This window comes from Peromyscus californicus, unplaced genomic scaffold (assembly GCF_007827085.1).
Source record: "Peromyscus californicus insignis strain IS unplaced genomic scaffold, ASM782708v3 Scaffold_20__1_contigs__length_68692818, whole genome shotgun sequence".
In the NCBI taxonomy this organism is placed as follows: Eukaryota; Metazoa; Chordata; class Mammalia; order Rodentia; family Cricetidae; genus Peromyscus; species Peromyscus californicus.
In genome coordinates, this window is record NW_026294503.1 from 51,012,496 (window position 1) to 51,039,925 (window position 27,430).

At 48.3% G+C, this 27,430-nt stretch overlaps 1 protein-coding gene across 4 annotated transcripts in view; it reads left to right on the top strand.

The window, feature by feature from the left end:
* The first annotated feature begins 2,992 nt into the window (after nt 1-2,992).
* Tbc1d22a (TBC1 domain family member 22A) overlaps nt 2,993-27,430 on the top strand; it is a 301,414-nt gene continuing 276,976 nt past the window's right edge. Inside the window, exons 1-3 of one of the 4 annotated variants that reach the window (XM_052748580.1) lie at nt 3,292-3,475; nt 23,723-23,779; nt 24,520-24,854. In XM_052748580.1, the coding sequence (XP_052604540.1) occupies nt 3,414-3,475; nt 23,723-23,779; nt 24,520-24,854 (454 nt within the window). In that variant the 5' untranslated portion in view covers nt 3,292-3,413. Of the gene's footprint in view, nt 3,476-11,836; nt 12,019-23,722; nt 23,780-24,519; nt 24,855-27,430 lie in introns of those variants that run through there. The other 3 variants (XM_052748581.1, XM_052748584.1, XM_052748582.1) reach the window with 3 other exon arrangements.

Sequence of the window (27,430 nt, forward strand, 5' to 3'; positions counted from 1 at the left end):
GAAAACTTTAGTGCTTCATCGCTATAATCCCAGCTTCTCAAGAGGCTGAGGCAGGAGAGAAGAAATTAAAAGTTGGGTGTGCTCACTTCAGGGCTTATCATGGCCTTTGCAAAAGGATGGATGACACACGAACTGCTGATGTGTTCCTCTGTGTTTGTGCACGATCGTGTGTAGACAGAAGCCAGGAGTCAGCATCAGATGTCTTTCACTATTGGATCAGGAGACCAGCCTGATTTCTTACCTCAGAATCTGGGCATCTGTCCTGTCTGATTCTTGCACAGGTCCCAACCCTGACTCCACACTGCTATCACTTTTAGACCTTTCCTCCTACATTGTCCTTTTGAATCTCGTATATACCCTTCCCATAGCCATTACTGAAGATTCCCTATCTCAGCTGATTCCAATCACCAAGGTTTTCCCCCCGGCCCCTCTATCACCCCATTTCATCTATGAATGTGAGTTCTCTAATACAGTGTTTGACTTTAGACTTAGCACAAAACCGTCAGACAGGTTTAATCAGCTTCACTCCTTGCCCACAAGGAAAGCCTACAGGGGGCTGTGGGGATGACTGAATTAAGGTACCATTGTCACACCTAACCTGTCACTAACAGCTGTTGATTTTCACTGTGGTTTTTCACAGCTTTCCTTTCTTTCTGCTCCCATGCTTCCTTCTAGTCCTGCTGGCTCCTTCCTTTTTCAATCTTCGGATAAACCAGGCTGAGCTGGAGAGAACCCAGTCTTTGGTGTTGTCCAAAGGGGATTCCCTGAAACTACTGGGACCCCATCTCTGCGAAGGTCTCATGCTGAGGTCAGAAAGAGATCTCTGGAGCCTTTTTTTTGGGGGGGGGGGTCAGGGTCTATAGGCTGGCTTTGAACTCACTGAGATCCTCCTGTCCCTGGCTGTCAAGTGCTGGGATTAAAGGTGTATACCACTATGCCTGGCCCCCAGTGGCCTGATTGAACTTCACCAGGGGAGGATTCTAAGACTTTTCCCCCTCAGTACTGGGAAGAGAATCCAAGGCATTGCACGTGCTAGGTAAGCACTGTACCACTACGCTCCCAATCTCTTATATATTAATTCTTTTGATAGAGGATCTGACCATACAGCCCAAGCTGATCTCAGACTTGAGGATCCCTCATCTGCAGGCTGATGGCTGGAATTATACACCTGCGCTCAGGTTTCTTGTTTTAAAAACATGAGACACTAGGATGGTGAGACGGCTCAGAGGGTGAAGTGTCTGTGGCATAACCACAAGGACCTGAGTTTAGATCCTTAGCTTTTGTATAAAAGCCTGGTGTGTCCTGGAACCTTACTTAATGCTGGCTGGGCAGGGAAAGAGAGAGCCCTAGAACAGTCTAGGCAAAGGATGAGTGCCAAGTGTAAAGAGAGATCTGTCTCAAAGGGTGGCAAGCAATAGTGGGAGACATCTGATGCTGACTCCTGGCTTCTGCCTACACACGCTCGTGCGCAAACACAGAGGAACACATCAGCAGTTCGTGTGTCATCCTTTTGCAAAGGCCATGATAATCCCTGAAGTGAGCATACTCAATTTTTAATTTCTACTCCCCTGCCTCAGCCTCTTGAGAAGCTGGGGTTATAGCGATGAAGCACTAAAGTTTTCTTTCAGGGAACTCTCTAGGGTATGCTAGGAAATGGTTATTAATCTAGTTTTGTCAGATCTCTCCAACTCCAAGGTCTATTAGACACAGGATTCCCGGCAGGACCTGAAGCTACGCTCTAAAGGTTGTGTCTGAAGGGATCACACAGGATCTGTTGACATTGTCCCTGGTGTTTCCTGCTTGTGTCAAAAGGGATTCCCAGAGAGCCTTGTGGTTGTCATCCAGGCAGTAAACACAGTGTGTACTATTTCAGGTCCTGGGGCCATCACTGTGCAGGAAATGAAAAAACGGACCAGGTGCCACTCTTTTGGACAGTACAAGAGGAGTCAGGTAGATGTTGCAGTTTCTAAGGAGCTGCAGAAGGTTTTACTCTTTTTTGGGGGGTGGGGGTTGAGATAGGATTTCTCTGTGTAGTTTTGGTACCTGTCCTGGATCTCGCTCTGTAGACCAGGCTGGCCTCAAACTCATAAAGATCTGCCTGGCTCTGCCTCCCACGTGCTGGGATTAAAGGCCTGCGCCGCAGTCACCGCCACCGCCACCACCACCACCACCACCCAGCTGGCTGTACTCTTAAAGAATGGGTACAATGCTGAGCCATTCGCCCTGCTCTGAGTACCGAGGACAGGTCTGGCATACACCTGGGCTAATGCATACAAAATGATTTAGTGCGATTTCTTGCATCCATCAAACGCTAAATCAACAAACACCACTTGTCAATATGTTTAGAAGTCTGGGTGTTCGAGAATACAGTCAGGGCCCGGCTTAAATAGGGAGGCCACATCAAAAGGAGAAAAAGTGTGAGAGACAGCAGTACTGGATATGCTGCCCAGTGGTAGAGTGCTCACCTAGCATGCAGAAGGCCTGGAGTACCATTGCTAACAGGGAGCATGGTGGGGGTGGGCAGGGGCGGGGGTGTTAAAAGACATCGGGTAGTTGCCACTACCATTGTCATACTAATCCAGCCTGACATGTCAGCCTCTCACCCCTCAGCCTTGAGTCTAAGACCATAGAAATTTAACATCAACCACGTAAGTAATTTCAAGCTTTCTGGGTAGCTACGTTACACAGCAAAAAGAAACGCGAAAGTAAATTTAAAAAATCTATTCTGCGGAACCCAATATAAATAAAGTACCATTCAATATGACATTAAAAAATTAATATTTCCACGCTAAGCTTTTGGATCCTGCATGTATCTCACAATTAAAGCACACTTTACTTCGGACTTAGTTTGAAGCGTACGAGCACCGCCAAGATGACTGATCTTCACGCCTTCCTGCCTATTAGGTTCTTCAGCTGAAGCCGCCCCATCGCCTCAGAAGTGCTCCGGTGGTAGTTGCTTCTTTCACTTCACGGTGCCGTGTTTACTGATCCCGGGTCAATGCAGACTGGGACCCCAGACTCACGTGGCTCCGGAGTTCATGGCCGGTAGCCCGCCCCGGGGTCGGAGGCTGGCATCCTGCGGCCTGGCCTCAGCCAGCGCTGCACAGCCGGATCATTCCCAGCGCAGCCCGAACCCCCGCAACCCGAAGACTCCGCTCGCAGGACTGCGCAACTGCCACGCGCACTTCCCAGCGTCGCCTTTTCATGGCATCAAGCGCATCAGCCGCGACGAAGGCGGGACTTCCGGGAGCTCCGAGTCACAACTTCCGGACGGAGGCGGAAGCGCCTCTAGGGTCTACGCTCGGGAGTCCTGGGATCGCTGAGGGGCCACCGGGGCACAGTAGAGGGCCGCCGGGGTTGGACCGGCAGCGCTCGGGTGTCAGAGTTGCGGATCTGAGGGATGAGGAGGGGCCATGGCCAGCGACGGGGTCAGGAAGCAGTTCTGGAAGCGCAGCAACAGCAAGGTCCCGGGCAGGTGGGTGTGACGGAGAGGGCCGGGTCGGGGTCAGGGGTCAGAGGTCAGGTGGCTGTGCTGTCCTGACGGACAGCGGGTGGAGTAGGAGTCTGGGGAGGAGAACCTGGGCTCCAAAGGGCAGGGGGAAACTTGGGCTCCGAGGAGACTGTTGGGCGGTGTGAGGGGCTCGGGGTGGGGTGGGGGTCGGCAGTGGGGGCGTGGGGCCTGGGAGGTGACAGTGGCCACATCTAGGAGCGAGGAGGACGAGGAGCTGCCCCAAGTGTCTCCAGAGCCTGGCAGGTTCTCTTCTGCCAAACTCCTTGGCTCCCTGGGGAAGCTGGAAGGAACTGACGCGGGTCATGCCCTGGAGAGTTTGGTGGAGTCAGGAAACTGGTCGGGGAGAGGCAGCGCCTGTCCGGGAGTGTGTGATGGTTTGACCACTTGATGGGCTTTCTCGCTCGTCTCACTTGTGGGCTGGTGCTTTTGCTTTCTGCGTGGAAGCGCCTTGTGAATTTCTGTGTTCCTACCTTCTGGCTCTAGACTCCAATCTTTTGACAGCAACAGGAAGCAAGTAATACCTGGGTGCAGTCTGGAAGCTGTAGAGCTCCAAAGTCCTTCTGTGATTGGCTATAGCCTGACGCCTCTCTAGACCTTAGGTCATGAAGAGACAGTGCAGGGAAAAAACCTAAGGTCAAGTCAGCCACTGACTAGACGGTGTTTCAGACAAGCACATCTCAAGATTTCAAACATAGTTTATGCTGTTCCCAAACCAAAGTCTGAGACACTGACATGTAAGATTGTGATGGTATCCATCTCTCCAGCCCTTAAGATTTTGACATTGAAGTAACTTAAATAGAACCATTCATTAGCACAGAAAATAGGCCGTGCTCCTATGCTTCATAAGAGACCCCATTGTGTGAGTGTTAAAGTTGTAATCTTTGACATTCACTGTATTGAGCTATAAAATGTACTTTCAGAGTGGTTGGGAGTTAGCAGGAGTTATTGACTGAAGGGCCACAGAGACTTGGAAGATGGAGGAAGTCCTCTGAGGTGCCCAGACACTGACTGCATTTTTACTGTACCAGGACTGGGCTTGCTCACACAGTTAAGACCTGTTATGAAAACCAGTGCCATAGTTTTGAGATGAGTGGAAGATACTGGAATAATAGTGAGTAGGAGATCCTACTGTCATAGGGACAAACATGAAGAGCCTACTGTCCAGATAAAAAGCGCCACATGGCAGTGTGACTTTTGCCTTTACATCTTGAGGCTTTGGTTCTCCTTAAGTGTGAATGGTAACTTGTTGTTAAGAGTCAACTGAGATATAAAAGTAATGGAGTTTGCTGTGTGGAGTTACAGAAGTCAATGACCCTTTCCATCAAAGACTGTCTCGTGTGTGTGTGTGTGTGTGTGTGTGTGTGTGTGTGTGTGTGTGTGTATGTTTGTTTGTGTGCGCGAGTGCGTGTGCATGTTTTGAGATAGGGTCTCTTTATAGTGTAGGCTGGCCCTGAACTTCTGATCCTCCTGCCTCAGTCTCCTGAGGATACAAGTGGGTGTCACTACACCTGGCATGGTAGTTTGTCTTTGCATTGTGTCAAAGAGTGTCGTCCCTAATACTTGTACTTGTGGAACTGTGACTGTGACCTTGCTTGGAAGCAGGGTCTTTGTAGATATCATTGAGCTAAGAGAAGATCATACCGCAATTGGGAGGCCCCGATTCAGTCTCTGGGTCCCTTAAGAGGTGGAACTTTCGACAGAGAGAGAGACAGAAGTAAGGAAGATGACCTTGCAAAGATGGAAGCAGAGACTGGAGCGATGTATTTACAAGCCAAAGCCAGGGAGGGCTGGCAGCCATCAGGAGCTACAAGTGGACAGAAACGGCTCTCACAGACCACACATGTGCAGTCTGCTGACACCTTGCTTTCATGGCCAAGAGGGAATGCATTTCTACCTCTTTAGGCTACTATCTTTGTGGTTGTTTGCTATAGGAAACTAATACAATTCCAGTCTTTTCAGTGTGACCCCACGTTACCAAAGACAGACTTCTTTCCGCTTGACTTTCTTGCCATGTTGCGTCATATCAGGTACTTTTGAGAACAGCTCCCATGTCACAGAACTGATGGGGAATCTTGTGATTCACTAGAGGCTGCTGCTGAGGACAGGACAGGGGAGAGGCTGGGCCCGGCAGAGAGCCTGTGCAGCCTTTGTGCTGCTCTTCTGCCATGTAGCCCTCCCCTGTGACAGTGTTCCTGTTTTGGGTGGCAGTCTGGGAGTCTCCCAGAAGGAGAGTGTGCAAAGGTGTGCCCCATTCCTTCCTGACTTGTTTGGTGTCCACATTCTGGTTTTTCACCTGTCTAGTGCAGGGGTCTTGCCTGCTCTTTCAGGTGGACCTCATGCTTGTTGTCTGCCACCAGGGAAGCTCTGGGAGGAGACCACATAATCTTACCCCAGCATTCCCGACAGTGAAGGGAGCTTTGTGTGCAGATGGTGGATGGAGTTCCAGCAAGGACTTGTTGCTCCACCAATATTTGGTCTACCACAGATTTGTCATTTGCAAAACGTGGCTTTGTCCTCTAGGCAACACTCACCAAGGCTGGCTGTTTCTGTAGAAATGCATGTCACACATAGATGTTTCTTTGTGCTATCTCACACCTTTATAACCTGGCCGCTGCTCAGCTTTTTAGCCCCGTCTCCCGTTCATTCTTTTTTGGAGCTGTGCCCTTAGCAGTGCTGATGGGCTTCGGCTCTGGGGTCCTCCACATCCTGTGCTGTACCGGCTTTCCATTTTCATGTTCGTTTAGCTGACTGGAATGTTCCTCCCCTCCTTTTGGAATGTTCCTTCCCTCTTTTCACTCTTCACACTTCATCTGCAGCCTGCTTCCTTAATGCCTTGCCTGTTCCTCTGCAGCTGGGACTCAGGCACCCTTTCACGTACTGGCTTCTTCATTAGGCCACAAGCTCTGCCTGTTAGGAAGTACCTCCCCTCTCATCTTCATTGATAAGGATTGAGAAATGGTGGTTGATCCCAGCTGTCTTCCACATTAGCCTGGAGTGAGAAAAAGATTTGGCTAAGAGAGTTGCATGAGAGATGACCTTCCTGTAAGACCTTCTGTTATGTGCACTTCCTGGTCTTTGGATGTGTATTTGACCGAGTCTTTCTTAGAATTTCCCTTTCTGGATGAGCTCACATACAGAAAGACTATACCTTCCACCAGGAGGCTAAGGAGCTGAGTGGGTTTTAGCATCTCTTCCTGTGATCTGTGTGGTAGTCTCCAATGTATGCCATTCCTGGAGCCATTAGTTTCTGTATCTGTAATGGGAGGGGGCTACATTAGATCAGGTGGCCATGACAGCCAAGGGAAAATTGGCTTGACCCATGTCTCAGGGTTTCTATTGCTACGACAAAACACCATGACCAAAATGCAAGTTGGGGAGGAAAGAGTTTATGTGGTTTACACTTTATATCACTGTTTATCATCAAAGGAAGTCAGGATAGGAACTCAAACTGGCCAGGAACCTGGAGGCACAAGCTGATGCAGAGGTCAAGGAAGGGTGCTGCTTACTGGCTTGTTCCCCATGCCTTGTTCAGCCTGCTTTCTTATAGAACCCAGTATCACCAGCCCTGGGTGGCACCACCACAATGGGCTGGGCCCTGCCCCTTTAATTACTAATTAAGAAAATGCCCTACAAGCTGGACTTGGTGTCGAACTCCTTTAAACCCAGCACTCGGGAGGCAGAGGCAGGTGGAGCTCTGTGAATTCAAGGACAGCCTGGTTTACAAATTGAGTTCCAGGACTGCCAGGACTGTTACACAGATCCTGTCCTTTTTTTTTTTTTGCGGTTTCACTTTCTTTCTTTCTTTCTTTCTTTCTTTCTTTCTTTCTTTCTTTCTTTCTTTCTTTCTTTTCTTTCTTTCTTTTCTTTCTTTCTTTCTTTATTTCCTGGAGCTGAGGACTGAACCCAGGGCCTTGAGCTTGCTAGGCAAGTGCTCTACCACTGAGCTAAATCCCCAACCCCAATAAAAATATTATTTTTTTCCCGGAGCTAAGGACTGAACCCAGGGCCTTGCGCCTGCCAGGCAAGGGCTCTACCACTGAGCCAAATCCCCAGTGCCTAGATCCTGTCTTGAAAAACAAACAAACAAAATGCCCTACAGCCAAATCTTATAGAGGCGTTTTCTCAATTGAGATTCCCTTCTTTCAGATAACTTTAGCTTGTGTTAAGTGACATAAAACTGTCTAACACAGCCTAGCTCCATTCTTTCAGATTAAAGAGAGACAGAGACACACAGAGAGATATCTCTTGCACTTCCTGAGAGCGTGATAAGTTAGTTATTCATCCAGTTAATTTTCACTTAACTCATGTTACTTGCCAGCTATAAAATTGACCAAGATCTGTGCTCCGTCCATAGAGCACCACTGACTGTTGGAAGGTGGCAGCCACCATCAAAGGCCTGCAGGAAAGAAGGGTGGGCAGCTTAGAGCCAGCAGTGGAGGGAGGGTCTCATGGTGAAACAGTGGCTGGGGGCCTCTCACTGAGAAGGTGCCTTCTGAGTACAGATCTCTGCTCCTCCAACAGGGCTGGCATGGGAGGACAGGAGTAAGGGACCAAGGTGGCTGGAGCTGAGGGGGAGGACAGGGTTATGTGGTCAAAGGAAGATGTGGACTATTACTCTTTCCTTCGGAGTGGGTGTAGAGCCCTGGGAGGACTTGAGTAGCTGTGTGGCAGGGGCAGGCCTCCGTGAAACAGGGCTGCTTTGGTTGCTTTAAGGAAGAGAGACACAGACAGAGGGGAGATGGGCGTAAGCAGGGAGACCAGGTAGGAGGCTCTTGGGACACTTTGAGGTGAGGGGCAGGAGTGGTGTCTTTCAAGTGGGAAAGGCAGTAGGCAGGTGATATGAATCAGAAGGCCTGGGTCCTTGCCTCTCGTGGGCCTGTTGTTTCTGGAGCTACTGACTCAGTTGACTCCCGAAGAGCTGTTGCTCCCTGCCAACCTCACAGTTGGAATTCCTGCCACACTTAACTTTAAATGCCAAGAAAAACCCCCACACATCGGCTTTGCGAACAGAGGCAGCCTTTCAGTGTGGAGCTGATGCTTAGTGTTTTAGCACGGCTCTGCTTGACTCTGAGTCCTGCTGACAGTAGGGCATGCATGTTGCTGGGGTAGGTGAGGGATGGTATTTGGAAGTGCTCATCTATGGTGAGGTCCTTCGTTCTTGGGGTAAGGCTGGGGCAGAGGTGCAGCCTCAGTGCTGTGGCCAGGAGAGCTTTCAGCCCCTACTGTTGGGACCTTGAGGAGTGTGAGCAAATGAGACTGCTCAATAGATCTGTTTGAGTCCCAGCTGAAGTGGGAGGAGTGCTGGCATAATGGAGCCATTCAGACGTGTGTGAGCACCTTTGACATGCCAGAGACTGAATGCTGGCCAGGCAGACATGGCCCATGGAGGCCAGCAGGGTAAGGGCCAGTGCACATATGAATATGCATAGGGACTGAAGTTCTGTGACGGTCATAAAGGTCATAATTTGGGCATGTTGGGAGAATACCTGGCTCCTACAAGGGGAATGGTCACACCCCTTCTGAAGATATTCTGTCTAGTTGGGACTGGAAGTGGTGAAGGAGCCAGGCTGCCCCTCAGAGATGGAGGGTGGGGTGCAGGGGACAGCTGTGGCTGGGAAGGGATTAGAGTAGCCCAAGCACCCGAGGCTGTAAAGGTTTTAGAGGCATTTGAAGGCTGTGGAGAAGATATTTAAGGTCATTCGACAGGGCATGGTGGACAACAACACTACTGCTCAGCCTTGCAGAGTGGGCAAGAGGAAGCAGGCAGTGAGGACAAGGGCGGAGGCTGTTGGGGAGGAGTGGACAGGGTCAAGGCTCTCAAATGGAACGTGTCCATTCACTGAAGGCCTGGATGTCAGGGGTGGACATGATCACCAGCCTGTGGCCTGGGGCACAGGTCTGTGTCCCCATCCTTAGAAACTGTAAATAAGCCATGTTACATGACAGAGGGGAGTCAGCATGTCAATCAGATGGCCTTAACTGGGGGTTAGTTCTGGCCTATGTGGTGGGCCCATGTAACCACGTGTGCTGTGGGATGTTCTGTATGGCAAATGTGTTGCTGATTGGTCAATAAATAAAACACTGATTGGCCATTGGCTAGGCAGGAAGTATAGGCGGGACAAGGAGGAGAATAAAGCTGGGAAGTGGAAGGCTGAGTCAGAGAGACACTGCCAGCCGCCACGATGACAAACAGCATGTGAAGATGCCAGTAAGCCACGAGTCACGTGGCAAGGTATAGATTAATGGAAATGGATTAATTTAAGCTGTAAGAACAGTTAGCAAGAAGCCTGCCAGGGCCATACAGTTTGTAACCAATATAAGTCTCTGTGTTTACTTGGTTGGGTCTGACGGCTGTGGGACTGACAGGTGATAGAGATTTGTCCTGACTGTGGGCCAGGCAGGAAAACTCTAGCTACACACGTGAACTCTTAAAAATGGTTGGAGAGAATCAGCATGAGTGGAACTTGGTCCACAGCTGTTGGCTTTGCACAGGGAAGATAGGACCAGTTGCCAAGGAATGGGGTGTGGCCTTGAGAAGCCTGGAGCAGTGTTCTGCTGAGAATGGGATTGTTGGTCCTCTAACTGCAAGACTTTGAATTCTGCCCATAGCTAGAATGAGCAGGAAATGATTCTCCCCTTGAGCTTCCTGCATAGAATGCTGCTGGCCCACATGTGACACCCAGGACCACATTCTAACTTCTAGTCTCTGTATGGAGTGTGCTGAGGATATCTGGTAGGGAGGAACTGCAGGTGGCCCCCAGCACCTCCCTCAGCAGAGTTCTGCTCCTGACTGTGGACTGGATTATTCTGGTTAGCCTTCAAAGGTGCTGGGTAGCCAGCTGCTGCAAAGTACTTTCATTCCCAGGTGCTGGAAGTGAGCAGGGACTCCCCTGTCATGTGTCCTGCTAGTCCGGCCCTGGCATTAAACAGGCCCTGCTTCTCTTGTCCTTGTTGCCCTGTGTTCTTAGAGACCTGTCTCCTGACTTGTGGCTTTGAAATGCTATTTACCTGGTTGGTATCCACATTCCTGCTTCTCAGCATCTTAGAAGCCTTGGAGTTTGCATCCCCATGAGGAAGCCATGGAGCCCATGGGGACTGTATTTAGGGGAGCAGGTTTCTCTTGAAGTCCCTGTTGATATGTGGAGGGTTCCCCATGTGACTGGGGGCTGTGGAGGCACTAGCAAGTAGTTCTACTGTGTATGTAATTCTTTTTTCAACCCCTCAGTGAGAACTTCATGTTGCCATGTCAAATGTCTCATTTCATCAGCAACATTTTGAAAATAAATGTGAGTCATATTTTCCCTTGCATATTTAATATAGCAAATTGATACTAGAATTAATTTTAAATGAAGACAAAAATAAGAAAAAAAATCCCTTGTGCTAGGGTGTTGCTCACAGGTAGAACATTTACCTGGGTTGGCATATGTGAGGCCCTGGCACCTCTCTCCACCAGTCGCAGCAACAAAAGCCTGGTAATGTTTTGCTCTGGTGTTATTTTTTTATGTGGTTTATAGACCATGAGGGCAGCAAGTGGACTCTCAGCTCCCTGCTGTGTCCAGAAAAAGAGAGGAGTGTGGCGAAGTGAGGACAGAGAGACTTGCTCTTCTCTCTTCCCCAGATCTCCATGCTCCAGCAGGAGGAGGGCCATGGTAAAATGCCATGATCCTGGGCCAGAGAATGACCTTCCTCTTCCTGTGGCTAGTGCTCCCGTCCGCTGGTGATCCCTCACTTCTCAGTACGTGCCATGTGCAGCCCTGCAGGCCCTTCTGTGACAGGGCGTCCAGCATCAGGGACCAAGATTTCTGCCAGCAAGGGGCCTACAAGGACTACACACAAAAGTGGGATGTGGGGAAAGTCTCTTGGCCTCAGGAGCAGCAGTGGTTGATCATGTCCTTGTAGTGTGGAATCTAGGGATAGATCCCTAAAACTCATTCTTAGAGCAGGGTGTCCATGCTGTGTCTGTACTGTGACCAGAGCTGGTGGCCAGGCTGTGGGAGTGTTTACTGAGTGCCAGTCCTCATAGCAGTTGGTGGGGGAGGGGACTATGGTTTTCCCCTTTACAGATGAAGCAGGCTAAATAAAGCCATGTAACTTGCTCAGAGCTGTTTGGCTTGTAAGCAGAGTCTGGAGGAGTCTCTGTCTACTCTGTGCCCCAGCTGTCACAGCACACGGCTTCTCATCCCCACCTAATCCTCTAGCTGTGCATCTCTAAGAAAGCTGACTCACCCCAGCCCACTGGAACTGGTCCTTCCAGGGGTAGCTGGGACTCCCACCAGTTTCTCAGAGCTTTAGGGTGTGCTGGGCTCCTCAGAGCCCAGAGAACACAGCCCCTTGAGCTGCCCGGTTGCATTTGACTGTGTCTCTAGGGTTGCTGGATTAGACAAGCAGCTTCTTCCAGGCTCATCCTGGTGTTCATATTGCAGACGACAGGCAGAGATGTCACAGGATCCAAGAGAGTGGGACCACTGTTCTTCTCTTTCCTGTGGCTCGTGCTAGGGACTTCTGTTGTGAGTATCCCAGCCTTTCTGTTCTCCCTTTCTGACATGCTGTTTCCTCTTTTCTTGGGATAGTGTGGAAGTCCAGCCTCCCCCCTTCCCTCCCAGCACTGAATGTCACAACAGGGCACAGCTGTGGATTCTCTCATGCACTGAGCATCAGGGCTGAGGATGATGTGACTGGAGAGACAGTGAGGGCTGAGCCTGGCCTTACAGCGAGTCCCTCACACATGCTGTTTACTCTCCCTGCATGGGTTGCAGTGAGGAAACGGAACCCTGGCCCAGGGTTGTTGGTCCTCTGTGAGCTGGCTGGACCCTTATGGGTATGCACATTCAACGTAGAGCCCTTCTCTACCTCATGTGAAGCATTGGTTCCGTCCCCTAGCACCTCCTGGATGTACCTGCCCATTCTAGGATTCACCCTCTGAGAATGCATCTCAGCCAGTCACAGGATTGCCCATCATGCCCTGATCTGCTGTCTTTCTCTACATTCACACTGCCTGCTGTGTACTAGCCAGCCCTCAGTGACAGAGGTCCAGAAGCTGCTGTCTGCTTGCTATCTTATATATGTTGCTGTGCGGGTGTGAAAAAGCATCTTTTTTTGAACATTTCTACTCCAAGGCCAGATGGATGATGTTGATCCCTGTCATTTGGAAAGAGATGAGCTCTCACAGGGTGTTGAGGGATGCTGGCTGTGGACATATTATGTGCAAGTAGAGAGGCAAGAGACCAGATACTGGAGAAGGGCAAGTCCGTTGGTGGATCTTAGTATGAGGGACAGCCCCCTTTACCAGTCAGGGGAACGGTCTTCGTGTTAGAACCTGTGATCTTGTGACTGAATTCTTCTTTGACTCTTATTTGTGCTATGTCCTAATGGATTGTCCACCCTGTGAAAGCAACCCAACAACAGGGATGTCACTTGTTTCTTGCCCCCTTTGATGTTGTTAGCATTGGGTGTTGCTAATATGTGTTATTTGATGAATGATTTCAGTGAGCTGGTCCAGGCAGAGCAGAAATTATTTATGGTGCCCCTCAAGTGAAGGCCATGCTAGGGAGCTTGACGTTTTTCTTTCCTGACTGGTAAAGACTGCTTTGGCCAAAGCCCTAAGGTGGCATGCACCTCAGGGCCTTTCTTTTTTGGCCATTTCCTCAGTGTCTCCAGCCTGCCCTGTGCCACTCCAACTCCCTAGATTCTTGGGAATCAGCTACCTCTGATTCTTGGGCTATATTATCACTTGCTACCCATCCTTGCCCTCTCATTTCTCCTTCTCCAGCTGACTTTTGTTTTTGTTTTTCTCAAGGCAGGGTTTCTCTGTGTAGTCCTTGGTGTCCTGGAACTTGCCCTGTAAACCAGGCTGGCCTCTAACTCAGAGATCCACCTGCTTCTCTCTGCTTCCTGAGTGCTGAGATCAAAGGTGTGTGCCACCACTGCCTGGCTTTCTTTCTTTCTTTCTTTCTTTCTTTCTTTCTTTCTTTCTTTCTTTCTTTCTTTCTTTCTTTCTTTCTTTCTTTCTCTATCTATCTACCTACCTATCTCTCCATCCCTCCATCCCTCCATCCCCCTATCCCTCCACCCCCCCCCTCCCCATCCATCCATCTCTTTATCTGTATAACAGCTTTGGCTGTCCTGGAACTCTCTTTTAGACCAGGCTGGCCTCGAATTTACAGAGATCCACTTGCCTCTGCTTCCTGAATGCTGGGATTAAAGGTGTGCACCACCATCACCTGGTTCTTTTTCTTTATTGGGCTGACATTTGAATGGAGTTCCCTTGTGCTGAAAAAGATAAATTTTATCCAGCCTGCTAGGGGCCGTGAGGCATCTGCTCCAGGGCACTGTTCCTTGGCATCTCCCTGCTGCCCTTCCCTGGCTCACCCTGTGACCTACTGCCCTCTGTCTAGTTTGCCCTGCTTCCATCTGAGTGAGAGCTGTGCTGTGTAGCAGGCCTGCGACCTGGGGCCTCAGTGACGTACTTCACTCGCTCTTGGGTGCTCAGGGGAGCCCTTTTGCCTGCTTTGTTCTCGGATCATCACGCTGTATGCAGGGTGGACAACAGAGCATGACTAATGGACCTTCAGGGCATTCTGGTAACCAAGGAGTCCTTTTTAAGTTTTCTTTTTCCACTTTGCGGGGATGGATATAAAGTTTCTGTTCTTTGCATGTGAAGCACTCTGAGTGATTTTTTTTTTTTTTTTTTTGGGGCCTGTGGTAACATCGTCATGACTCATTCCTCCTTCCTTCTTTATAGTGATATCATTTGCATACCATACAATTCACCCATTTAAAATGTCCACAATGTAAACAAATGTGTGTGTGTGTGTGTGTGTGTGTGTGTGTGTGTGTGTGTGTGTGTGCGCGCGCGCGCGCGCGCGCGCAGGTAGTTATACCACAACACACCTGTGATGTATAGAGGACAAAGTTTGGGAATCTGATCTCCTTCCACCTTGTAGGTTCTAGGATTCAAACTCAGGTCTACACTCTTACTCAAGGAACCATCTTGCCAGCCCACACATTCAGGATCCTAGAAAGCATATTCAGAATTATGTAGTTATGACCACAATTAATTTTAGAATACTTTCTTTGCCAGAAAGCAAAGCCATATCTCATTATGCCTTACTTTGCACCCCTTTCCCTGGAAACCAGTAATCCACTCTGTCTCTGTGGTGAATCTCTAAATATTTCATGTACTATAATCATACAGCACGTCTTGACTGCTTTTTGTTTGTTTGAGACAGGGCCTCACTGTGTATCCCAGACTGGGTTTGACCTGCCACTCTCCTGTCTCAGCCTCTTGAGTCCTGCTTGACCTCCTTTTTGCTTTGCATATTTTTAAGGCTTGTCTATGCTATAGCATGAGACAGTTGAGGTGTTCTTCATTTTACAGTGGGGTTACATCCTGGTGCCCTGCTGTAAGCTGAAAGTGCACACAGCACTGTAGCCTTCCAGACCTCCTAGCCTAGAGGTGTAGTGCACTGTGCAGCATTAGGATTTCTGGTCTTGCTGCAGGGCTGGCTGGGAACTGTGGCTCAGTGCTGCTGCTCACTATTGAGAAAGGTGTTGGATCTCACACATATTGTGAGACTGGGAAAGATCACAGTTAAAATGTTGTATTGGAAAGTGAAGTTTGGAAATTGTGTTGAGCCTTTGTAAGTTGGGGACCACTTGTAGCACAGGATGACCTTGAACTAAGATCCCCTACTGTTGTTGTTTTTGCTCTTTGCTCCTGCCACTCAGCTCCCAAATAAATCACACACAAAGGCTTATTCTTAATTATAAATACCTGACCTTAACTTGGTTTGTTGCTTGCCAGCTTTCTTTAACTTAAATTATCCCATCTACCTTTTGCCTCTGGGCTTTCCCTGTTCTTTTACTTATGTAAATCTTACTCTTACTCCATTGCTGATTGTGTAACTAGGTGGCAGGCCCCTGAAGTCCTCCTCCTTCTCTAGCTGCTAGATCTCTGCTCCTAGATTTCTCCCTCTATATATTCTCTCTGCCTGCCAGCCCCACCTATCCTTTCTCTTGCTTTGCTATTGGTTAGTTCTTTATTAGACCATCAGGTGTTTTAGACAGGCACAGTAACACAGCTTCACAAAGTTAAACAAATGCAACATACACAAAAGTAACACAACTTAAAATAATGTTCTACAACACCCTACCTTAGCTCCCTAAGAGCTGGGATTCTAGGGATGTAGCACATACCCGGTTCATTTGTTTTATGACTTGATATTCCCTTATGTGGACAAGCCACTGTCGTCCGCTGTTCACCATGTGATAGACTTTGGGCCCTTTCTACTTGTTGGCTGCTTGTCATGCTGGACTTTCTTTTCTCCAGCTCTGTATGACCTGCATACCTGAGAACTCTGCTTTGACCCTTCTGGCTCAGTGAGGCAGTTCCCTAAGAGAGTCTGTCTCTTGTGTCTCTGGAGCTTTTTTCATTAAAAGACTGGTTAGATATAGAAAAGAACTCTGCAGGCTGCTACAGCACTTAGGGCATATGAGTGTCTTCTCCAGCCCAAGAAGAAGCATCACATATAGCGGCGGTTGCTGAGTTTTCTCCTTGCATCCAGTTCCTTCTGCTTGCTTCTAGATAGCCACTGTTCTGAGCTACACTTTCATTCTCACACATGCTGTACTGGCTGGTTTTATGTCACCTTGACACAAGCCAGAGGCATTTTGAAAGAGGGAACCTCAATTGAGAAAATTTCCCCAGCGGATTGACCTGTGGGCAAGCCTGTGGTGCATTTTCTTGAGTGATGATTGATGGAGGCCCAGCTTACTGTGGGCGGTGCCATCCCTGGACTGGAGAGCCTTGGGTGAAATAAGAAAGAAGGCTAAGCAAGCCATGAGGAACAAGTCAGTAAGCAGTGCTCCGCCATGGCCTTTGCATCAGTTCCTGTCTCCAGGTTCTTGCCTTCACTGCCCTCAGTGATGGACTGTTATCTGGAAGCAAAAGATGAAATAAACCCTTTCCTCCCCAAGTTACTTTTGGTTATGGTGTTTATCACAGCAATAGAAAACAGCTAAGACACATGCGGTAGGAATTTTTGCATTCATGTACACATGGGAAAATGACAGTGTTTTACATGAACACTTACTAGTTACATGTGTTATACATTAACTATACATGGATATATTATCTCATTGTGGTTAGTTCTCATTGTTGTTAGTGCATCTTTCTGTTGTGGCTGGTACCTATTATGTGTATAGATGTACATACTTTGTCTTCTTTGCATTCATTCCTTAGTTGATAATGAGCATCCAGGAGACAGAGCCTGGAGCCTTCTGCATGCTGGGCAGGTGCTGTATCACTTACATAGCATCTTGGTTGTGAGTGTGCTGGGGGTGGTCTCAGCGGTGGAGTGCTCGCACGGCACACAGGGAACCCTAGCTCTTATACCAGCCCTGCTAAGATTTCTTTGCTTTTTCTTTTTAGTATCACAGACTTTGCCTAGCTTCTTTCCTTATGTATTTGCACAGAGTTTTCTGTGGCTCTGTGTCAGGATATGGCATTATATCATGTGTCCTTTTCACAAAAAATCCCTAGTGTCCTGGGTTACTGCAGAGTTTTAAAAGATGTATAATTTACTTGAAAGCAGATTTATGTATTTTTTGGGGGAGGGGTGAATGATCAGGGATCATCCTGCACACATACCTCTGCAGCACACTCCCAGCCATGAATGTTCTTTACAGAAAGGTTTCCTTATCTGAGGTAAGTATGCATGTCACATGCCACTGCTTTTCAGTAGCTTTGGTGAAGTCTTTCTTTTTTAGCAATGCTAGACCAAATAAATGCAATTTTAATAAGATAAAAACGAGGCTCCTTTAAGTCTGAGCTTGAACTTTGTTGGAACATTTTCTACTCAATAAACACAAGTGGTTTGCCTATGAAGAATTAATGAGTTTCCTGCTCTGCTGGGAGGGAAAGGCCTGAAGTCTTTGATAATGCTGCAGAGACTTTTATGAAAATGACATGCAAATAGTGCCCTGCAGGCCAGGCTGCCTACTGTTTTGAATATGAATATATTAGGGAATAAGAAGAAGCATGGGAGTGTTGGAGTCAAGATAGATTGGCAGTAGTGACAGGTGCTCCATGTGGGTCATGTTCTGTGTACACAGTGCTACCACCGTGGCTGTCCTGGCCACAGCATGTGCTTTGTTTCTGTTTGGATGCCAGGCTTTGCACTGGCAAGCACACCCTGCCACTGATCCACACCCACACCCTGTGCAAATTCTCATTTCGACTCCCAGGATGGGTAACCAAAGCCCAGAGAGTTGACTTGCTTCAAGCTTTACCAGCCAGTAAGTGTTGGTGCTGGAACTGGAACCGGGAACTTTTTGTCTCTTCATCCTGAGAACTCTGTACCAGTGTTAGGACACCTCTGTAAGGTTTGGTGAAAGGATCAGGTTGTGCATGATCTCAGGAGCTATATACCTTTTCTCTCCCGTGACATACAGTGCACATCTGATTCTCCAGGGTTCTGTAGTCAGGGAGTGCACAGGGCTGTGGGAGCTTGATTCTTGTCCTAGGGTGTTCTAGGAGTTACTATAGTATTCAAAGGTTGGGGCTGAAATAAGGCTCTTCACTTTTTTGTCTTACTGTGATCAGTGGATGCTACAGGCTGCCAGTTGTGACGGGTCAGCTGAGATGGGTATTCATGGGACTTCTTGTGACTAGTTTGGGTCTCTTTGTAGAGTATTGTCTGGGGTTGAAGAGAGAAAATCTAGTCAGGTGGAAGCTGTGGTGTATTAGTCAAGGTTCAGCAAGAAGTATTAGTTCTCCCCTTTATATCTCATGTGACTGCACTCACCCCTTTCATATCCCATGTGACTGCTGTAGACGAATTTCTAAGCGGTCTTATTAAATAAAAAACATGGCGCCAAATATAGGGGTGAAAGCCTTAGAGATCAGGGAAATAGTGAGAGCCATCAACCAGCCTTACCTCACCAGCTCTGCAGCTCCCAAAAGTGAGCTACTTCCTGTCTACCCGCATCTTTATTGCCTTGTTCTTAGTCCAGCTACCTCACTTCCTTGTCACTGCCTGTCTGTACAGACCTCCAGGTCTCTATGGTTGGTACTGGGATTAAAGGCATGTGTCATCACGCTTGGCTCTATTCCCTAGTATGGCCTTGAATATACCCTGTCTGCCAAGTGATGGATTAAGGGTGTGTGCTACCACTGCCTGACTTTTGTGTTAATGACTTGCTGTTTTCTCTGATCTGCAGGCAAACTTTACTTATTAACATACAAATAAAATATCACCACATTTCTGCACAAATAAAATATATTTTACTATGTTAAAGTTAAAACCTCCCTTTTTAATTAAACAGAAAAGGGGAAATGCTGTGGGATAATGCCCTTGTACACTGGTTTAATAAAATGCTGATTGGCCAGTAGCCAGGCAGGAAGTATAGGCAGAGCGAGCAGACAAGGAGAATTCTGGAAAGAGGAAGGCTGAGTCAGGAGACACCAGCCCGCAGTCCAGGGAACAGCATGTAATGGCACACAGGTAAAGCCATAGAAAATGTGGCGACATACAGATTAACAGAAATGGGCTGAGTTTAAGTGTAAGAGCTAGTCAATACTAGGCCTGAACTAATGGCCAAGCAGTTATAATTAATATAAGCCTCAGCATGCTTACTTGGGGGATTCCAGTGGGAGAGATTTGTCCTGACTGCCGGCCAGCCAGGACACAGGAAAACTTCTGACTATAGATTGCATTCACCCCTTTCATATCCCGTGTGACTGCATTCACCCATTTCATATCCCGTGTGACTGCACTCACCCCTTTCATATCCCGTGTGACTGCACTCACCTCTTTCATATCTCATGTAACTGCATTCATGCATTTCATATCCCATGTGACTGCACTCACCCCTTTCATATCTCATGTAACTGCATTCATGCATTTCATATCCCATGTGACTGCACTCACCCCTTTCATATCTCATGTGACTGCATTCATGCATTTCATATCCAATGTGACTGCACTCACCCCTTTCATATCCCATGTGACTGCATTCACCCCTTTCATGTCTCATGTGACTGCACTCACCCATTTCAAATCCATGTAATTGTACTTACCCACTTAAAGTGCAAGTCTTCCTCCATTGCTCTCCACTTTCCATTGAGGCAAGGTCTGTCAGTCAACCACAACTGAATGGTGTGGTACCACTGGTCCTGATAGCCAGCTTACTCCAGGTTCCCTCTGTCTCTACCTCCTGAGGTTGGAGTTACTGATTAACTGCCATGCTGACTTACCCATCTGCTATTTACATGGGTCCTGGGGGTCCAAACTCCTGTCCTTTTGCTTGCTTGCATGGCAAGTGCTTTAACCACTGAGCCATCTCCTCAGCTCCATCTGTCAGGAATTTTCTGCCTGCCCCTCTGTCATGTGTGACCCTTTCAAGGGAAAACCATGCTGTGTTCCCATAGGAATGATCACAGGGTGTTGTAACACCAGGCTGCTGCTCGCTTTCATTGGCACACTGTGAGGACTTTAACACTTTGGGCTGGATGATATTGTACCTATTTTTGCCTCTCTTCTGTCTGATCATATAGGTGCTGTCGAAAAAGTGTTTGTTAAATTCCATTAAAATTTTTAGGTTACAAAAGCAAACACTAGATATAATTAAGATATTGTGCTATAAGCATACAAATAAACTAAAAACAGAACACTGCCATATTTTAGCTTGTCTTAAAGGTGTCCTTAAGCCAGTGAGGAGAGATTATGCAAACAGTGGTGTTGGGCCAATTGCCCCCCCCCCCCCCCCCCCCCCCCCCCCCCCCCCCCCCGCTCCTCCCGAGACAGGGTTTTGGGGCCTGTCCTGGAACTCACTCTGTAGACCAGGCTGGGCTCGAACTCACAGAAACTCACCTGCCTCTGCCTCTGCTGGGATTAAAGGCGTGCGCCACCACTGCCTGGCAGCCAACTACCTTTTTAAAAGTTCCCTGCCAACTGTGTAATGACAAAGTGACAGCTGTACTGGAAGGGGAAATACACTCGCAGGTCCTGTACATGGACATCTTCGGTAGACTGCTATTTCACTGGCCATACTGCATGAATAACAGAGAAGGAATTCTCACTTTGCAAATCAGTAAGAGGGGAACTCTTGTTAGCAGATGGACACAGGATATGAATAGTTTACAAAAAGAAGAGGTACAGTGAACAACAGCTGAGGCATGGAGCCAGCATGGAGATCGCTTTCCTTCTGTCCAGTTAGTGGGGTCTAGCCATCTGCCAGGCCTTGCTGGGGAAAGGGAACTACTTGACTGTCCTTTGGCAGCATGGCCAAACCTCTTTAAGCGCGTGCCTTATGCCCAGGGCATTCCTACTGCTGAATTTGTCCTCAGGAGGTTATCAAGTGGTGTGTAGGCATTCCTCTCCAGAGGTGTTATTGCTGTCCTTGTAACCACAAACAATTTTAAATCAGCTCTGTGTTTCACAGTCAACCTTGGGTAAACTCATTATGTTGTAGCCATATGGCAGCACAGTGTGAAATTAGAAGTGATACTGTCCAGGGAGGTGGCACAGGCCAGAGATGAGGTAGCCGGCACTCATTCTATTCCTGTGGTGGTTAAAACGTTTAATGTTGAAATAATTAAGATTTAAGGAATTGCAGAGGTATGTGTAGGAAGTCCGAACACCCTCAACCTCCTAGTAGGCTTTTACATTTACCTGTGTGTCTTCTAGTCTCTCTGCACATCGAGTCACACATCTGCAGGTAAGTACACGATTTAAGTAAACTGAAAAAGAGGGAGGTAATAGTAGGGGAACTATTTCACGGCCCATTTCAGAGTCAGGAAGGTAGGATTTATTATTTTTTTTTCAAGACCAGGTTTTTCTGTTTAGTTTTTGTGCTGTCCTGGAACTCACTTTGTAGCCCAGGCTGGCCTCGAAATCAGAGATCCCCCTGCCTTTGCCTCCCGAGTGCTGGGATTAAAGGTGTGTGCTACCACTACCCGGCCAGGATTTAATTTTTAAAAAAGATTCATTTTTATTATTATTTTCAATAATCTTATTACATTTTATTTTTATTATTTTCAATAATCTTATTACATTTTATTTTTTATGTGTGTGTATGTGCCACAGCATTCAGGTAGAAGTCAGAGGACAACTTGTAGGAATTTTCCTTCCACTATGTGGGTCCTGGGGATTGGACTCACTTTGCCTTGATTAGGGGCAAACAGTTTATCCACTGAGGTGTTTTAGTGATCCTAATTGTTTTTTTTTTTTTACTTTTAATTATGTTCATGTGTGTGACTGTGTAGGGATGTGTGCAGGTGCCCATGGAGGCCAGAAAAAGGCATCTGGTTCTTTGGGGATGGAGATATAGGTAGCTTTAAACTGCCTCATGTGGGTGCTTGGCATTGAACTTGTGTCCTCTGCAAGAGTTGTATGTCCTCTTTAACTGATGATCCATCTCTCCAACCCCAGGATTTAATTAAACAATGTTTTATAAGCTTTTTCTTGTAGTAGATGGGAATCAGCACAGAGACGAAAATCAGCACTGGACGATGTGCAGAGAGTGAGAGACTTGGAGCGCTCAGCCCTGAATGGGATGGCTTTACCAAACCCCTCCCCTCAAAGCTCGGGATCTGTGCAGAAGAGGAGGCAGAAGGATGATAAGAGCTAGAGGTAGTGGATGCCTCCAAGGAAGCAGCATCTTCCAGACACAACTGGACTAATACACATGAACTCACAGACACTGAAAGCAGGCCCAAGACTTGCACAGTTCAAACCAGACAAAATTCTAGCACTGAAATAGGCAGTGGACTTCGCCAAGAAACTCTTTGCAACTGGTATCTGCCAGGAAAGGGACAGTCTGTTTTCTCCAATGGAGGCTGACTGGGCATGTCAACCACACTCAGGGCAGGACCCATGCGCAAGAGCAGTTGACCAAGACAAAATGAACTCCATTTGTTTTGTGCACTTTTTGTTTTGGTTTAGTATTTTTGTCTTATTGTTTTGTTGTTGTTGTTTTGATTTTCTTTTCTTTTGTGAGGGTGGTGGGAAAGAACTGGGGGAGGGGAAGAATATGATCAAAGTATATTGTATGAAAAAAATTAAAAAATAAAAACATCTTTTAACTTAAAAAAATACTACATTTATGTGTGTGTGTGTGTGTGTGTGTGTGTGTGTGTGTGCGCGCGCGCGCGTGCGCAGGCTCCTGTATATGCGTGTGTTACAGTGCTTGGAAGGAGATCAGAGAACAACTTTGGGAATCAGTTCTCTTCTTTCACCATGTGCATGATTGAACTCAGGGATTGAACCTAGGTTGTCAGGCTTGGCAGAAGCCCCGTTACCAGCTGAGCCATCTGTGGTCCCAGGATTTCATTAAAACACAAAACAAAACATGCATGTGTTTACCTAGATTGGTCTTCATGTTTCTCTGTGCACACTTCTCTCTCCATCAGGGTCTTGTGTCAGAACCTCAGAGTGTCATGTCTGCCTTGGGACTGTACCAGTCAGGCTATCTGATGGCAGTGGCTCTGATGAATAGGGATTTGTTTGTTCCTTACTCGGAAGTGAAAGGACATGGTTAGCTTAGACCCCTAGCTCGGGGCAGTCATCACAGACCCACTCTTCATCTCCTGCTGTACCAGTCTTCAGAGGTGGCTTCATTCTCGTGACTTCTCATGCCGAGAAGAGACAGAGATGTCCAGGCCTCACCTCACCTCTGTTCTGGGACATGCCTGAATGGGAGAAGCTGAGGTGCTTTCTGAGCCTGTCTGGTTTTGTTGGAAAAGTTACAGCCTTCATTTCTTTCTAAATCGATTAAATCTTTACAAAATTTGTGTTTATATTTGGGTAATCAGACAGAGCAGCACCTGGGGGAAATTCCCAGTGAAGTTACCTTGTGAGGTCAAGTTGTGCTTGTAAGACACATTTGTGAGCAGTGGCTCATGGATTCTACTGTTCCCAGTGGTCAGAGAGGGCTCCTGAGGCTTCCCTGAAGGGAGGCTCCTGGAGAGCCATGCTTCCTGCTCTCAGAAAGGGCCTCAATGTCCAGCCTGTTTGTGGGGGTGTGGGCCTATGTGGCGCCATTCATCATTGGGCTGGCCCTTAGCCCTGGGTGGCTAGACATTTAGCTGCTGATAGAATGTGGCTTCTCCTGGGCATGTGGCCTAGGGGCTGGCGCCTTTCTTGATTCAGTGTGGGGCTCTCAGTAGAACTGGAAAAAACAAGCTAATTTTTTCTTTCCTTGTTTTCTTAGCATTCAGCATGTGTATGGAGCCCAGCACCCACCTTTTGATCCGCTGTTACACGGCACGTAAGTGGCAGTCAGTGTCCCGCTTCTGCCGGCTCATTGAGTTTCTGAGGGAGGGAAAACGTTCTCTCAGTCAGCAGATGGCTCAGTCACTTGCTTTGTGCGACATTGCTGTCTGTGCATAGTTTACCCTGTAGCCGGGCAATGGGATGCAGGGGCTTCGGGTCATAGTATCTTGCAGAGGGCAGAGAGCTGGCACTTTTGGATTGAGGGCAGTGTGGCTCCAGACTGCCCTTCCAGCTTGTGTGAAGTGGTCCTCTGTGCTGCACTCTCTCTGTCCTGGTCTTGGTTCCTCCCACTTTTGGGTTTAGGGCAGTGCTGGTGTGGCCTGCAGGGCTGCACCTGTCTGTCAAACTTCCTCACTCATACTGAGGCTGATGGTCTACATGGTGATGCTTGGAGGGATGCCCTTTAAACCATCTCTCTGTGTGTATACAAAGGCCCTGTTCTCTGCAGGGTCCTCTTGCCCCGGACCCCTCTGCTGCTGCTCCTGAGCTTGCTGAGATGGAGGGAATGTGAGAATGTGCTCTGTAGCCTTGGCACCATTGCTCTGTAGTTCTGTGCTGCTTAGTGGCTCTCTCCTGAAATGCCCCCTCCCCATCATGCAGCCTGCTCAGTGCCGAGTCCTATTTTGATGCCTGTACCTTGTGCTTTTCTTGGCACCCTCATCTAGATGAAGTGTCCTCTCACTGGGGATTCTCTTTTGGCTGAGTGTGCACAGTAAAGATGCCTTTGCTTTGTAGCTTGCTCAAGTCCACGCCCAAGGTGCCCACCACCCCAGTGAAGGCCAAGAGAGTCAGCACCTTCCAGGAGTTTGAGAGTAATACCAGTGACGCTTGGGATGCGGGCGAAGATGATGATGAACTCCTGGCCATGGCGACAGAGAGCCTGAACTCTGAGGTGGTCATGGAGACAGCTCACCGTGTCCTGCGCAACCACAGCCAGAGGCAGAGCCAGCCCTCACAGAAGGAGATGCCAGAGCCAGAGCCTCAGCCCCTAGCAGAGCCTCCTGTAGCTCCGAGTGGTGACCTCCGCCTGGTGAAGTCTGTCAGTGAGAGCCACACTCCTTGTCCTTCAGGTAGAGATGAAGGGACAGTAGAGCCAAAGAAAGACTGGACTGGAATAAGGAAGGCTGTGTGTCTGTTCGCAGCAGGACTCTGGGCCATGAGAGCCTGTAGGGTCATCTTTCATGTGGCTGTGGCACTCCCAGGACCAGCAAACAGCCTCATTGCCCATGCGGTCTGGATGTGCTTTTCTTTGTCTGTGGAGCCGAGGGCGTCTTTCCTACAGATGGAATGTTAAGGCTTGTGGCTTGTGTACAGGCTCAAGAGAGGGCCATGGGGGAGCACAGGAGATGGGAGATCCTGGGCTCCTTCAGAAAGGAGCCAGGAGCGCCCAAGCATGCCTCTCTTGGGTAAGGGCGCTTTCCTCTTATTTACAGAGGAGAGAGCAGATCGGTAGCCTAAGGCCCCCTGCTAGGTCCAGAAAGGGGCTTTGTACCTAGCCTGGTTTTCAGAACTGCCTTCTGGGAGTTGATGTGCTAAAATGTTAGTTTCTTCAGGTGACAAGCTGCCTTTATTTCATTTGTAATGAATTTAGAATTACCGAGTTTACCCAGGAACTGCAGTGGCTTTGCAGTTCTCTGAGATTTCTGCTGGGGATTGCTCCCTCTCACCTCCTGTCTGCTCAGTCTGGGCAGGGTGCCCTCTAGTGGTGGCCTCCAAGGGTTGGCAGGGACCCTGGATTCTTTTGCTCACTGCTGTGCTTGGGAGCGACAACTTCTCAAGCCCCCACGGCTGGCTAGAGCATCTAGGGCCCTGCTGTTGCTCGTGATGGCCCTCAGCTCATCAGATGTAGGAGCTGAGAGTGGGCAGGACTACATGGTGTCTGGATGGAGGTCCTGGCCAGAAGCAAACGCAGAGCAGGTAGATGATGATGGAGCTGTGGTGTGTCACATTGTGGCAGCCTCTCTGGCAAAAGTAAAGTGACTAGTTCTCAGAAAGTCATGTTACTGGAGAAGTGGCTCTGATCTCATTGCTGTGTCCTCCACAAATGTTGGCTTGAGCATCCTGTGTTTGCTTTCTGGGAGAGATTTTTTTGAGCACTTAATAGTAATAGCATGTTGTGAGTGTTCACTGTGTGGCTAGTACCATAGCCAGCCCCTTTATGATAAATTCTTTAAACTCCTCAGGCTTCTAGGAGGGAGTTGTGTTGTTCTTCTTCTACAGCTGAGGCACCAAGAAGGCCCTGAGCTTCTTATGAGGTGGGCCTGGGGGATTAAACCCAGGATCTGTGACTTCAGAGTCCCTGCTGTTAGTGCTGGCTACTGCAGAGACCAGGGATTCTCATCCAGAGAGTCTGTTGCCAGGGAACATGTGGCGGTATTTTGGACAGTGTGTGTTAGAGCTGGAGCAGGGTGTGTCACTGAACGTGGTAGTTATGGTTGGGATGCAGCTCAAATTTCTACAATGCCCTGGTAGAGACTGAACATCCCCCACACTCCCGTTGGTGAGGCCAGGGAATCCTGTGCTGAAGTTGGTTACATTGGTTCTTGGAGCTGTAGGATGTGTGGAGAAGATGTGATCCTCTTTCTCTGCCCAGGGCTTAGCCCCTGTTACCTGTGGGCTGTTGATATTTCCTCATATGAGGAAGGAATGTAAAGGCCACTAGATCCTCACCCCAGATTCTAGCCACTTCCTCCTATTCCTCCCAGATAGCTGTGGGTGATTCTGCCTCCATGACATGTTTTCTTATGGCCTCTGCCTTAGGCAATGTTCTTTTGCCATGAAGAGATGCCATGATCACAGCAACTCTTTTTTTCTTTTGGTTTTTTGAGACAGGGTTTCTCTGTGTAGTTTTGGTGCCTGTCCTGGATCTCACTCTGTAGACGAGATTAGCCTCATGAACTCACAGAGATCCACCTAGCTCTGCCTCCTGAGTGCTGGGATTAAAGGCATGTGCTGCCAACACCTGGCTCCACAGCAACTCTTATAAAAGAAAGCATTTAACTGGGGCCTGTCTATATTCATGGAGGGAAGCATAGTGGCATGCAGGCAGATATGGTGCTGGATAAGTAGCTGAGAGATCTACATTTGGATCCATAGGCAGCAGGAAGAGAGAGGCACTGGGCCTGCCTTGAGCATTTGAAACCCCAAAGCCCACCCCCAGAGACACATATCTTACAGTAAGGCCACAGCTACTCCAAAAAGGCCATACCTGTCAAGTAGCTCCACTCCCTAAGTGTTCAAATATATGAGCCTATAGGGGCCATTCCTATTTAAACCACTACGGCCTTGGAAGCTAGAATATATAGATAATGGAGGATTCCTGGGGCTTGCTGGCCAGTCAGTCTAGCTAAATCAGTGAGCTTCATGCCCAGTGAAAGGCCCTGCCTCCAAAAATGAGGTAGAGGGCTTGAAGACACCTGCTGTAGAACTCAGCTTCTACATGCACGTATACATACGTGCATCACACACATGTGCACAGACTCTCCCCATGCCAGTCTGCTCTTGAACTCCAGTGTCTGCTCTTGCTGATGGGTGGGGTTTATTCCTCATGCTGCCTGCAGGTAAGGGTGGGAGCAGAGGTCCTCAGGCTAACCCTTGGGCCAGATTCTGCCCAGGAGCTTCAGGTCTTGTTCCTGGGCTGCCTGTA